We start from the raw sequence: 12876 nt of genomic DNA on the forward strand, positions 1-12876 counted from the left end.
TTTTCTTCACCAATACATAATGCCTTTGCCAAGTTATAGTTGATGTATGCTACACAATTCAAGTATTTTGACTTATCTGAACAACATATTTATTTTTAGTGAAGTGTAGATTGTGGCCACTTTGTGATTGAAATCAATATGAAAAAGGTATTTGGTCAGCTTTATTGCATATGATCTAATACAGTCACTTGTTTACATGAGCCAACACATTTAATGTTAACAGCTGAGTGATTCCCTCAAAGGGATTCTCCTACAGTCATCTTTCAGTTCCAGCCTATACAGCAATGTCTCTGTACATGCCTCTTTGGAAGGTGCTTAGACACCAAAGTAGTTTTGGGTATTGTATTGCCCTTGCAGCAGCTCACTTAATGATATGTTAACAACAACATATGTTCCCAGTCTAGTAGGAAGGGTTACAGTACATACAAGATTAAGACATTGACCTCTTGGTTTGATGGTTTAAAAGGCCCCCCAACCAATGGAAATTCAAAGTTTGAGTCCATTTATTCTGATTGAAGTCTTTTTTTCAAGTGAAACATTTAGATTCTGTTCAAGCTTTTTAAATCCATGTCCTTTGTGTAAACCATAGACCACAGGGTCTGAAGCAGACTTTTGTGGCCCGAAGATGGCTGTCGGCATATCGGTAAAAACTGTCACAAACTAACACTCGGTCAGTCGAGCAACAGGCAGAGAGGTTGAGCTGAGGTGGGCCTTAAGCCTTGTGGTAAACAGCTACTGTACAATGCACCATTAAGATAAGCCACGCCCCAAATGATGCACAACTCTTCTCCTTAGTATAAATAAATTCACCCCACATACAACGTGTACCGATCAAGAGCAATTTAAACCAAAAGCATTTATTAAAACTGTAAAAATGTTTATTTATGGTGTCAAAATGGGGATTTTTGAAAGGTTATTAATGGGACTTCTGGGGCTTTTGCAGTCAGCCTGAAGTGACACTAGAGGAAAAGTGTGTGTATGTGTGTGTCTTTATTCTATCTTGCTTAGTCTTGAATAACTTTCCCGCATGTGAAGGTCTTTCTTAATTGCCAATTGACAAACTGGAAAAAGCTCTTTTAATATTCTTATGTGAGCATGGTTCACTGTAGCGTGTTTGTTTGCATCTTTTTCTTAAAGATAAGGGCCAATGTTTGATTAATGAATACCTCTATATAATTGGATCTGCTTTTGTCACTTACCAAAGCAAACTTTCAGTGAGGTTTAGATGGCTACCTGATGGCTGGATTCAGTGAAGTCTGCGAAACACTCATATTTAAGCGATGGCAACATAGATCACGAACATGTTTGAAAGGACCAGCTGGTCATAGCACCAACACCTGTACGGTTTCAACAAGTATGTTAGGTGTGTGCAAAATGTGTGTTTGTTTGTGTGAGTGTACATGCATGTCTCTGTGTAAAAGAATAAGCATAAATAATACATATGCATTAATGCTTTAAATTGTTTTCTGTCAGTCTGATTGTATATATGGCGGTTATTCTCTGTATGAGCATGTTTAGGTCTGAGTGTTTTTTAGATCCTTTATGAGAGCGCCCGAGACTTTTTGTTTTTGATTGGTGGGGAACATTACACTTGTCTCAACCTAAGGCCACAGGCTATCCTTCCTCTTTAAAACCTCATATGGCTCCCTTATGCTACTCCAATGACGTGACAGGGCCTCTTTTCAATAATCTTTAAGCTTTTTAATATTGGTGTGAAGATGTGGATGTGGAGGCCATCGAGTTTAGAAGACTATGGCCATGGATGAACAGCTTTTAAACCCGCAGAGGGTTTAACATTCTCCTGCCTCGACTGCTCAAAAGAATTTAAAAACATTTTTATGTTCAAGTGAAACAATATGTTACTGAAGTGTTGTAACATGTTCCTTCCTTTATAGCAAAATACTGTAGGTAGGCCTATGCACCACATTGTGACAGTAGGGAGAAGTACCCTATTAGCTGTGAGAAAGTGATGAATAGACGGCTCATAGTCTTAATTGTCTAAAATTAATTTGTTTTGGGTGTCAGTCAGGTAACCAGTCCACAACTCCTTCTAAACATGGAGAGACATCTACTGGCCTGCGAGGGCACTGCCTCTCTCTATCACTGTATCAGTGTCACTAAGCTGTTTACTCACTTACAACACCCGCTCCCTTGTTAACTGGGATGTAACCCACTGCCTGGAGACCCTGCACGAATGGAAACCAACCGTGACAAATTCCATATCAAATCTGAGCTTCTGAGCTCTGTTTATGGATAAATGCATGCCAAGGTTGAGCATATATTGGTTGATTTTGAGTTGTAAAGAAATCCATTCAAGCTTCTGCTCTTCTGACGTTGCAGAGTGACAGGATTGAATGTATGCCACACCTGTGTGGTCATAGTTCTCTACTCCACAGCAGCATGCGTTTAGGCCAGTCTACTTTATTCTCTGGGAATTTTTCACTCACTTCTTTGGATTAATACTTCAAAGTCTCCTTAAGCCAGTCTGTTTTGATCACTTGATAATTGTCCTTTAATTTTGATTGCCTCGAAATTCAAACGTAGGCTTCGTCAGGCTGTGATGTGAAGCGAAAGGGATTAACTTGTCGAGCTGACACCTCAAAGGCTCCACTGAGTGAAAACAAAAAGGGAAAAATGGAAAGCAGATTCGGACTGAGAGATGGGGTTCTGGGTGTAAAAAGATTCTTCACTGCCAATTCGCAAAGTGAAAGATTTAATTAAAATATGTCATAATTTCACCGCCTTTGCCTCTGGGATTCTTAAGCTGTGACCTCACGGACAATATTGTTTTCTCACAGAGGATGTGAGGCCGCAAGGAATGGGATTACACATTCTTGTGTATTGACATCAGCTTCCCCTCTACTGATTTGTACAGAAACACACACGATGGGATTAGTTCAGAGGTCGGAATAAGGGACTGAGGCGGTGCATTGAGGTTTGGGGAACACAAGTACCTTCAAATAGTCTGTGGAAAACAGGGAACAGACAGTAAAATGGGTGTGACATCACAGCTCATGCTTGACTTCTATTGTTTTCAAAATTCTTTCTAAAGCCTCGCTTTGTTTCATCCACTTTCTACATGACCCTCATCATGTTTTGTGAGGTATGTGCTTACAGTGGCCAGTGGTTGAGTAAACCGCCTCCTGTTATTATGTCTGGTTACATGATTGGTCCCTCTTAGCCTTCACCTGCACCAATTGACAATTTTGGCTTTTGATTATGGCTTATACAGTAACTACCCATATCCCCTCATTGCCTGCTATCATATCACTGTAGTGGCCTCTGAACAAATATATTACCCAATATCTGGCTGCATGCCTATATGAAGAAAGCCTGTGTGTTGGGTCCGACTTATTCAGCTCTGACCATAATGATGTTGGCTGACAGGATGTGCCCTATTCAACAGCACACATTTCCTCACACACTTACATGCTGGATCATTGGCAACATCTTCTGTTGAACTGCCTTGGTCTGTTTTGTTTTTGTAGTTTTAGATGACAGCTGGAGCATATTGCTTATTAAACTACCTCAAGGCATATGCTTATTCATGTAGTGTGCTACATTGGTCACAGACACCTCCATTGTCATTTCTCTCTATTCTCTGTATTTGACTAGTTTACTTTTGGAGGCCTGCATCTTCATATTGATTTATCTGTTGCAGTAGAGCTTACTAAGTGGGGATTGGATGTTTTTCATCTGAACAATGATTTAAATAACTATGAATTTGCAAATCCTAACTGTTTAAAAGAGATCTTTCTTAAACTGAAAGTAGATCTGCAGGTGCTAACCCTGACTTTTCTTATTACTGTTCATATTGCACTTGTATTTGCATTATAATTAACATAGACTTCTTTTTTTACTTTAGGGATGGATGTGGATATGGAAAGCCAAAAGACCAGCCAGTACTCAAGTCCTGATCTCTACGCTCCGTCTGGCAGTCCTGACGAGAACGACCAGGGTTGGGTGTCCTGGGCTTGGTCCTTTGTCCCAGCCATTGTAGGCGAAGATGAAAGTGAGGAAGGCTTCTACCTGCAAAGAGAGACAAGAGGCGTCTACAACAACCCCCAACAACACGCACCCAAAGACCCTATTATTTCCATTGGCTTCTACTGCACCAAAGCTTCTGTGACCTTCAAGGTAGTCGGCTGTAATTTCTTAAATCTCATTTCCAAATAACTTGAAATGATGCATGGGAACAAGAAATGTTATATTACATAAAAGGTTAAACCACAAAAATGCAGGGCTCTTTCACGCTTAATCATGTAATTTGGGGTGGAAATAAGAAATGGAAATAATAATGACAAAAGAATTTAATGTTGTTTTAGAAAAACCTTTTTTAAGATTAAACGTTCTAATCAACACATTTAAACACATTTCAATCTCCTTCTCTCTCTGTGTGCTGCAGGAGAGGATAGTGTAACCTCTAGCTGGCGTCTCGTTTCAGTGTTATGTTTTAAACACAACACATGGTATAATGACTATTTAGAAATAGATCTCAAACTTTAATCTCTCCTGTTAACTCAGAATAGCTGGAATTCATCTTTGTTTCCCCTTAGGTTAAGGCACTTCAGATCACATTTCTCCTTGTCTGTGTGTGTGTAGGTGTGTGTGTGCGTGCGTGCGTGCGTGCGTGCGTGCGTGCGTGCGTGCGTGCGTGCGTGCGTGCGTGCGTGCGTGTGTGTGTGTGTGTGTGTGTGTGTGTGTGTGTGTGTGTGTGTGTGTGTGTGTGTGTGTGTGTGTGTGTGTGTGTGTGTGTGTGTGTGTGTGTGTGTGTGTGTGTGTGTGTGTGTGTGTGTGTGTTAACTTGACAACTTGTATGACCAGCGAGTGGGCGGTATGGTATGTTTCAGGCAGAACAGACCTTTTGGGTTTTCTAATAATGTTTGAGTGGTTTCTGTATTGTTTAAGTTCTTTTAATCAATTAATTGCCTCTTGTCTGGAGTAATAGCAAACAGCTGAGTGGAGGGTTTTTTGAAAGTTCTTTTCGTTTTGCTACAAGGAAGTATTTAGTTTGAGTGAATTGGATGTCTTTGAACAGCCACTACTTGAACCTCAGTATGAGACAAGAGGTATTTTTAGAATGTTGACGTACTACCATTGAAATCTTTTTGATCAGACAAATTGGCAATACACTAAATGTTTTTTGCATACGCAGTCCATGCTTCAATACTAACCACTTGTTTCCCTCTTTCACTTCTGCACAAATTTAAGTTTAATTGTATCCCAATATTATCTATTCATTTATTAAAATTCACAATTTGTATTCATTTTTAATTATAGGAACTATTTCCATTCATGATTTTCTCCAGTGGCACATTTGAAGTGTTCACAGATACTCTGTCCCTGCACGTGATCAAAAGAAAAGGGGGAAGGGATCGAGGGTGAGAAAGCTACTTCAGATTCAAATTGAGAAAATTCAGTTAAGTCACTGCTCTATTAGTAGGGATAGTAAGGCAAATCAAGTGTTTGCACTGCATCTGCTTTCCATGATAAATAATACAAAAAAGATTTTAGCTTTGTCAATCCTCTCACCTTTTAAAATCTTTCGTCTCTCTAATGCCTCCAGGGTATCTATTCACACATAAATGAAACCCTGAATTTTGCCTTCTCATCTCCCAAAAGTTTTGAATTAACACTCCTACACTCTTTTTTGATTAATTTGACTTGATTAATTGTGTAGCGTTTTTTTCGATCGCACAATGTACGTTTTATATCAGTAATTGTCCCAAAGCCTTAGTTGAAACAAAAAATAAAGACTTAAAAAGGCTTCCACCGTTGTTTGTTTTTTGAGAACTGCGAAAGCATTTGACATCTAAAAATTAAACTGGAGAGGTATTTTTGAACAGATTTGGAAACACATTTGAACTACAGTATTTAGGTTTTATTTGTTCACGCTGGTTAACAAATAGCAAAATAACTTAGACTTCTGAGTTATGCATCTTTTGTTATTTGACTAAATATGAAGTATTTTGTCAGGGTTTTAAATAGACTTGGTTTATCTGCCTTTTCTTTCAGCTGACCGAAACCCAGTCGGAGAGCAGCTACTACAGCCCTCAGAAAGTCAAGTCCAGAGAGGTCCTGTGTCTGGAGCAAGAGGGGATCACCATTGAGGTAGGATAAGATGCATTATCATATTTATTATCAGGGCGCCAAATTAGCTCACCCGGGTCTACACCTTGTGTTAAGGCTGAGTCCTAAACAAAGAAGCACAGTTTAATTTCCAGCACAGGTTCTTTGCTTCATGCTTCCATTTTTTCTCACCTGGAGTCCTTGATTCCATTTAATAACTTCCTTAACTACATATTTAAACCCTCCAAAGGACTCACACATTGTGAGGACCCCAGGAAGAATAGCTGTTGCAATGCTGCAGCTAATGGGGATCCTAATAAACTAAACTTAACATGTATGGCCTCTTGGACTATGGTGGGACCCGTGTCTGAGTCGAGCCCAAGCCTGATCATTTATGTACTCTCTGCTTAGAGTTGAATACATAAAAAAACTAAAACTTTTATCTAATTACCTGGTTGGGTGATTTGTTGAGATACTTCCAATCCCAATTTCTTTAATTTATGCTTGCTTGAACAAATTGAGAGCAGTCTGAGCTGGAACCGAAAGTGCATGAGCGTTGAAAGGCAAAAGTGATGGCTAGTAAAACAGGGACGTCTAGGCCTTGTAATTATTGTGTGGTGAAACATAAAGTTTATGTGATTGTTTAGTTGTCTGGCTGTAGCAAAGGCGCAGTGAGTGAGAGAGAACCACTCTTGCTGGTTACTTTGGGCGACTGAACTGCTACCACACATCCCACTCTCAAGGGAAAATGAAAGCTATCTGACCCGCTCTTTTTATAACTATGTACGTAATCCACAAACTAAGCAGCACGGCAGACCAGTGTAGCCTAACAGGTTGTGGTTAAGATTCCTGTTTGTAATACTTGAAAAGATTAAGCTCTGAACTGTTGAAATGTATTTATGTTTTATTGTGATGTTTAAAATTAATCAAGTCAAATTGATTTCTTTAATTCTGTTCAACTGTTGTGATTTTACTGAGGTTTTGTTGCCTGATGTAAGAAAAGATATATCCTAGAGTTATATCCTTATAGTGTAAAAGACAGGACTCTGGAACTTTGAAACTGACTTCTCATGATCACATCCCTCTGGCTTTAAGTATTAATGATAGCTTGAATCAGTGACTATACAGTCCTATATTTCTTTCACTGGTGGGAATGACTACTGAGTTCATTCAGAATCCACATTGTGTTATCTGCTGTTTAAAATCTTTCTATTTTCTCCAGGTTCTGATGATGGGGGAGCCCTTCTTTAATTGTCAGATTGGCTTTGTGGGCTGCCGGGCGCTCTGCCTGAAGGGCATCATGGGAGTAAGGGATTTTGAAGACAACATGAACCGACGAGAAGAGGTAAAACGAGTGTTAAAAGAAAGGAACATCTTGAGTGAGAAATAACCAAAGTTCATTTAAAAGCCTCGAAACGAGATCACGTTCATCTGCAATACGTCCCCTGGTGCCGTTATTGCTCCCAAGCACCTCAGAAAGAGGTCAAGATGTGGTCTGACTTTTTTTTATTTAAGAGATGGAACCACAATTAATTCTCAATTCCCACTTACATGTGTGTGTCAGTGGTCTTGGCAACAAACTATTTCCAGGACAATACTTTGAGACTCATTAAAGTTAATGTATTTCATCAAATATGTGCTGTGTGTTTTCATTTATGTTTTACTTTTCCAAGCTTTAGATTTTTTGCTTACTCATAGTGTGTCACATTTAAAGGAGCAATGTGTAACTCTCACTTGTAGCCTTTACAATTGGTACTGCAGTCCAAATTTAAGAAATTGAAGAGAGCTGTCTCCCCCCGTCCCCTCCTCCTGAGAGTCTGTGCGCACGTGGGTTGCCATATCGCTGACATGGAAGCTTCAGTGTTTAGCCAGCTCTGCATCTTCTGCGTCTTGAAGACTTTCTGTGTTCTAACCTCTCTCGTTTTTTAAAAGCTTCTCCAATGTTTATCCTAGTTTTACCACGTTCCTGGTAGTTGAGCTTTTAAGAAAGGTGCAGAGGGTACAAACAGTTATATCTGAACCAGTTTGCTTGCCTGCTTCCATCATTGCAACACCTGTTGATTTTCCGTGATAACTGGTCTGGTATTTTGCAAACAGAGGGGGGTCCAAAACGGCTGTGTGGGGGGTGCCAAAAATACCGCTTCTCTGGTTAAAACAAATATACACCATTCAGGACTGGAATCTGAACTTAGAAAGACAACATACTGGTTACTGCGTTGACAGATAAGCCAGCACTTCAACATAGCATGTTTTCTAAATGTCTGATGGCCAGTTTATGATTTGATTCGATTCAGTAGATATCTTATATATTGCTCCTTTAAATAATTCTCACCAAAGTATTTATTTTAAAAAGATGGACAGACATCTACAGAATGTTAATTTATGAAGAATGGGCTGGATTGTTTTTTGTGATGGTTGGTAATATCTGTTTAATAATATGTTTCTTATACTTCTTTGCATCCTCCCCCTTCATGCATGTCCTAATTTGATTCTTTACTTGTCCCTGCATCTCCACAGGATGCAGTGTTCTTCAGCTGTGGTGAAAGCCTGAGCAGTAAAGGAATGACCTACCTTACCAACTCCCTCTTTGACTACCGCAGTCCAGAGAACAACGGAGTCAGGGCTGAGTTCATTCTTGATGCCACCAATCACAAGGTTACAAAGAATTTGAATAAATTCTGTGATTTTATAATAAAAAAACTAAGAAAACGACTGTTTATATTTAGAGTTTCTATCCTAAAAACATCTCTTTGTAACATTAAAAAATGTTTTTCGTCTATGATGGGAGACCAAAAAAGAAGTTCCTTTATATTCAGAGGGAATATATGGACAAAAGATGTTTCCAGACATAAACTAGTACTGGTTTAACTTTAACGACTTAAATGAATGCATACGTTTCAGACAGTAGTTGACATGTTAATAGATGATAATCTGATATTATTACATCAAGACTTCAATAGCTTTTTGTCCAAATGACGGCTATTACCATGGTTAGTTGTTTAACATTAGAACTACATTTTTGCCCTTTTAATTTAACCACAGTCTCATCTCAATCGTTCATTCATGTTTAAATCAGTTCCACTGAGATCATTGATGTCGTTCACTCGTCAGCTGGCTGCAGTAGTGGAATTTTGCCGCTATGTAAATAGTAGTGTTGCAGCGGTTATCCACGATAACTCTTTGCTCTCTTGATCAGCCATCACAGCTCGAGTGTTGACTCTGCTCAGACACGTTCATGACCCTCAATGAAGCAATTGTTTGGACATCCATCCATCCATCTAACCGTACTTGAAAGTCGAAGAGTCAAAGAGTTTAGTGTTAATTCATTAGCTGGTTCCAAACCGGCCAATGGCTTTGATCCAAAAGCATGCCAGAGCCATTAGAGGTCCTCTGATAAATGTTACTTATTAACCGGCCTGTGTGATAAAGCTCTATTTAGAGTATTAGTGGATAAGTCTGGCATAGGGGTGTTGAAAGGGAATGAATTTTCTCTTTGTTTGTTTCTTGCTTGCTTATTGGTTGTCTTTGTTCACAAGTGGTTTCATGTTCAGCACAAGCGTGATGATGGGGCAACTCGCTTCAGACCCCCTGTTCTTTAAATGATGATAAGTTTTTATGGTTTAACAATTAACAAACACCCAGTTAGATCTAACATGAGATAAATACCTACAGTTATATATATTCATGCTTAGTTAGTTCTTTAAAAAAATATATTCTGAGTTTTACATTTATAATTGTTATAAAAGCATTCTAGATAACTTTCATGCCTTGAAAAGCTGCACATTGCTTTCTTCATAAATACTTCAACCAACATTTCACACTTGTATATGAAAACATATCTGACATAATCCCAGTCAGAGTATTTGAATTGGTTATAAATGCCTTTAGCATAGAAGATCTAATGTTTTGGTAACGTCCAAGCATCAATTTAATGAAGAAACTTTGCTTCCCTTTTTAAGTAGTTTGTTTCTCATAAATCAATCCGTCAGTAAGCCTTTCTATCTCTGATTGGCCCCTTTAGCTGCATCCAACATGACCTCAGTCACTGCCACTCTTAAATGCTATCTGCTTGTTTGCTTTGTTCCGGCCATATTTACCTAACACTGCTTTTGTTTGACAGGAGACCTACACGGAGATAACAGGCTTGCAGCGCTTTGGTGCTTTCTACATGGATTATCTCTTCACAATGGAGAACAGCAGTGGCAAGGGTATTGTCTTATTCACTCTTTCCTGCTTGAGAAGACTTGTTGGCTCACCTCACCATCTCTCTATTTTTTAATTTATCCGAGTTCTTCCTCTCTCTGCCTTCGTCTTTTTGGTTCTATCTTACATTCTCTGTCTTCTCATCTTTCTTTTCTCACTTCTCTATTCTCCGTTCAATATCACTGTAGAGACGTAAAAAAATAGCTCGTCTTTGTTTGAGTCACAGGCATCTGGTCCTTGACCCTTCCTGTCCTCCATCTCACCCCAAACTTACCTTGAGGGCAACTGTCAGAAGTGTTTAGTCTGTGCTGACACGTATTTGAGTTTCTTTCTCCCTGCTGCTTGTTGAAACCTTGTTTCCCCCAGTCGCCTTACCTGTGAGCTCTTGAGAAAGTGAATAGGCTTCTCTTGCCTAATTAGATGTCACTCTTCCTGCCAGACATGCTAAAATGGGCAGGATTTCATATTTCTAACCAGACCTCCATTAAGAAATACAGCATCCTCTTTATCATTTATTTGTAATATTTGGGCCTCGAATGTCTCTGTACTTTAGTGTGTAATGTTGAACATGTATAATTGCTGCTTGAAAGCTGCTCTCTGTGAAAGTTTGATCATGACAACCGACTGACATGAGTGTTTTGAGAACACTCTAGATATATAAACCCATGTTATTGTCCATTGGCAGAAGTATAATAGGATAGCTTAATGTGTAAATACTTAAAGTTCTGCATATACGTTATGATGTGAGGTGAATATTCTTGGTGAAATGATGACACATTTTTTGATGAAATAACTAAGTTTGCCTCCTCTATATTTAACAAGAAGCTATCATATAACTGAACCTATTCTCCACTGGAACAGCTACGTTAATCCATTAGTAGTCCAATGTAAACTGTGCTCTTTGACTTACCCCATCTGTGTCTCTTTCATTTGACTTCTCTCAAGCCTTTGCCTCTTCCTGACTAAGCTATTGTTTCCCCTCTACTGGCAGTTACAGATAAGAATCTTAATTAAAAAATACATTGATACTGTCATTCTGAGCTGTCAGAGATGACTCTGACAGCAGGATAAGTGTCATTATCTACTCTTGCGGGACAAGCGTAGTTACTTTTGCCGATTGGAATGCTTCTCTTCTGTCAGTGTTTCTCTTTGTCTCTGACGTGGACCAGATCCAGTGTCAACCAAACAAATTAGTTTTCATTGCCAAGGGACTTGACATAAACTCTGAGCCAACTTAAAATCCAACAAACCTCAGGACACAGTAACAACTGACTTCAAATTACAGTTACACAGTAGATTTTTTTTTCGTATTTGTTTAATACATTCAGCCACATCGTCATTTTACTGACTGTTTTATATTTGATGCAAAGGTGAAGTGTAAAAGGAATGAAGAGAGTTTTGACCTTTTGTCCTCTCTCTCCCTAACTGCAATTTATCTTCCCACTTCTTCTAAGCACACCTCAGCAACAGGAGCCTGCAATGAATGAGCCGACAGCTGTGTGAAAGAACTGGACATTTGGAATATTCATCGTTTTAAGGGTTCACGGTTATGTGAGCTGCTCCTTACTGCTGCATTACAACACTCATGTTTTCTTATGCTTTAGCAGATCAGATGTAAAGATTGCTCATGTAGGATATCTGGATTTTTTTCAAAGGTTTATTTTTCTATGCTTTTATTTAGAAAGGACAGTGAATAGAGTCAGAACTGGGGGAGAGAAAGAGAGAGTTGAGAAGACATGCGGGAAAGGAGTCAGAGGTCGGATTTGAACCCTGGCTGCCCATTTGAGGGACTATAGAATCCACACATGGGGCATGCACACTAACCACTAGGTTACCAGAGCCCCCAGGAAATCTGGTAACCTAGTTAACCTGTTGCTGACTTTTATATCACTGCAAAAAACATCTAGGGATTAAACAGACAAGACTGTAAAAGCACATGTGTTCTCCCCTATTATACACATTTTTTTAAATATTTATTGTATGTGTGCTTCTTTTCAAAGGCTCCCAGGACTCCTCAATAGTGAGTACGGAGGAGGTTGTACCCACTGTTCAAGAGACATCCATAAAGAGGCTGGTTGTGGGACCACTGGACGTTAGGCTTCACAGCAGCGCTGTCCATCGCATCCTCAAGATGGTCACCTGTGCCATGGACCACGAGTATGAACCCTACTGCAAGCCAGGGGAAGGTCAGTCTTCTCACGCTCCAAGTTGCCTCTTCTGTTTTACTGGGCTGACTTAAGTAGCTAACAGTCAACAGCTAACAACTAATAGTTAACTTTATTGCCTTTATTCAACTAACTCAACAGTCTCTTCTTTTGTAATCTATTGTTTTCAATCGTCATTTCCTGTATTCACTTGTCTGACTCACTTGACTTTTTACGTCTTCTACTGTTTTTCTATCTTTCCTGTGATTTTTAACTGTAGCAGATTAGACGTTACAGTATCATCTTCACTTTGTTATTTCCTTGCAAAACTCATCTTTCACCACACAGCTGTACATGAAAGCAATGACCTTTTGGACAGCATGAGGGAGGGTAAGCCAAACACCTTTGTTAGTGATCCCCTGCACAGCTATTCATGAGCTCATCCCTGGGATGTTGTGAA

General features: G+C 39.3%; 1 protein-coding gene across 1 annotated transcript in view; it reads left to right on the forward strand.

The window, feature by feature from the left end:
• Positions 1-12876, forward strand: part of LOC109987406 (intermembrane lipid transfer protein VPS13B) — a 278167-nt gene that overhangs the window by 28314 nt on the left and 236977 nt on the right. Inside the window, exons 8-13 of the mRNA XM_065957731.1 lie at positions 3866-4137; positions 6016-6111; positions 7292-7414; positions 8587-8724; positions 10190-10277; positions 12273-12458. Coding sequence (XP_065813803.1) covers positions 3866-4137; positions 6016-6111; positions 7292-7414; positions 8587-8724; positions 10190-10277; positions 12273-12458 — 903 coding nt within the window. The remainder of the gene's footprint in view (positions 1-3865; positions 4138-6015; positions 6112-7291; positions 7415-8586; positions 8725-10189; positions 10278-12272; positions 12459-12876) is intronic.

This window comes from Labrus bergylta, chromosome 8 (assembly GCF_963930695.1).
Source record: "Labrus bergylta chromosome 8, fLabBer1.1, whole genome shotgun sequence".
NCBI classification, from domain to species: Eukaryota; Metazoa; Chordata; class Actinopteri; order Labriformes; family Labridae; genus Labrus; species Labrus bergylta.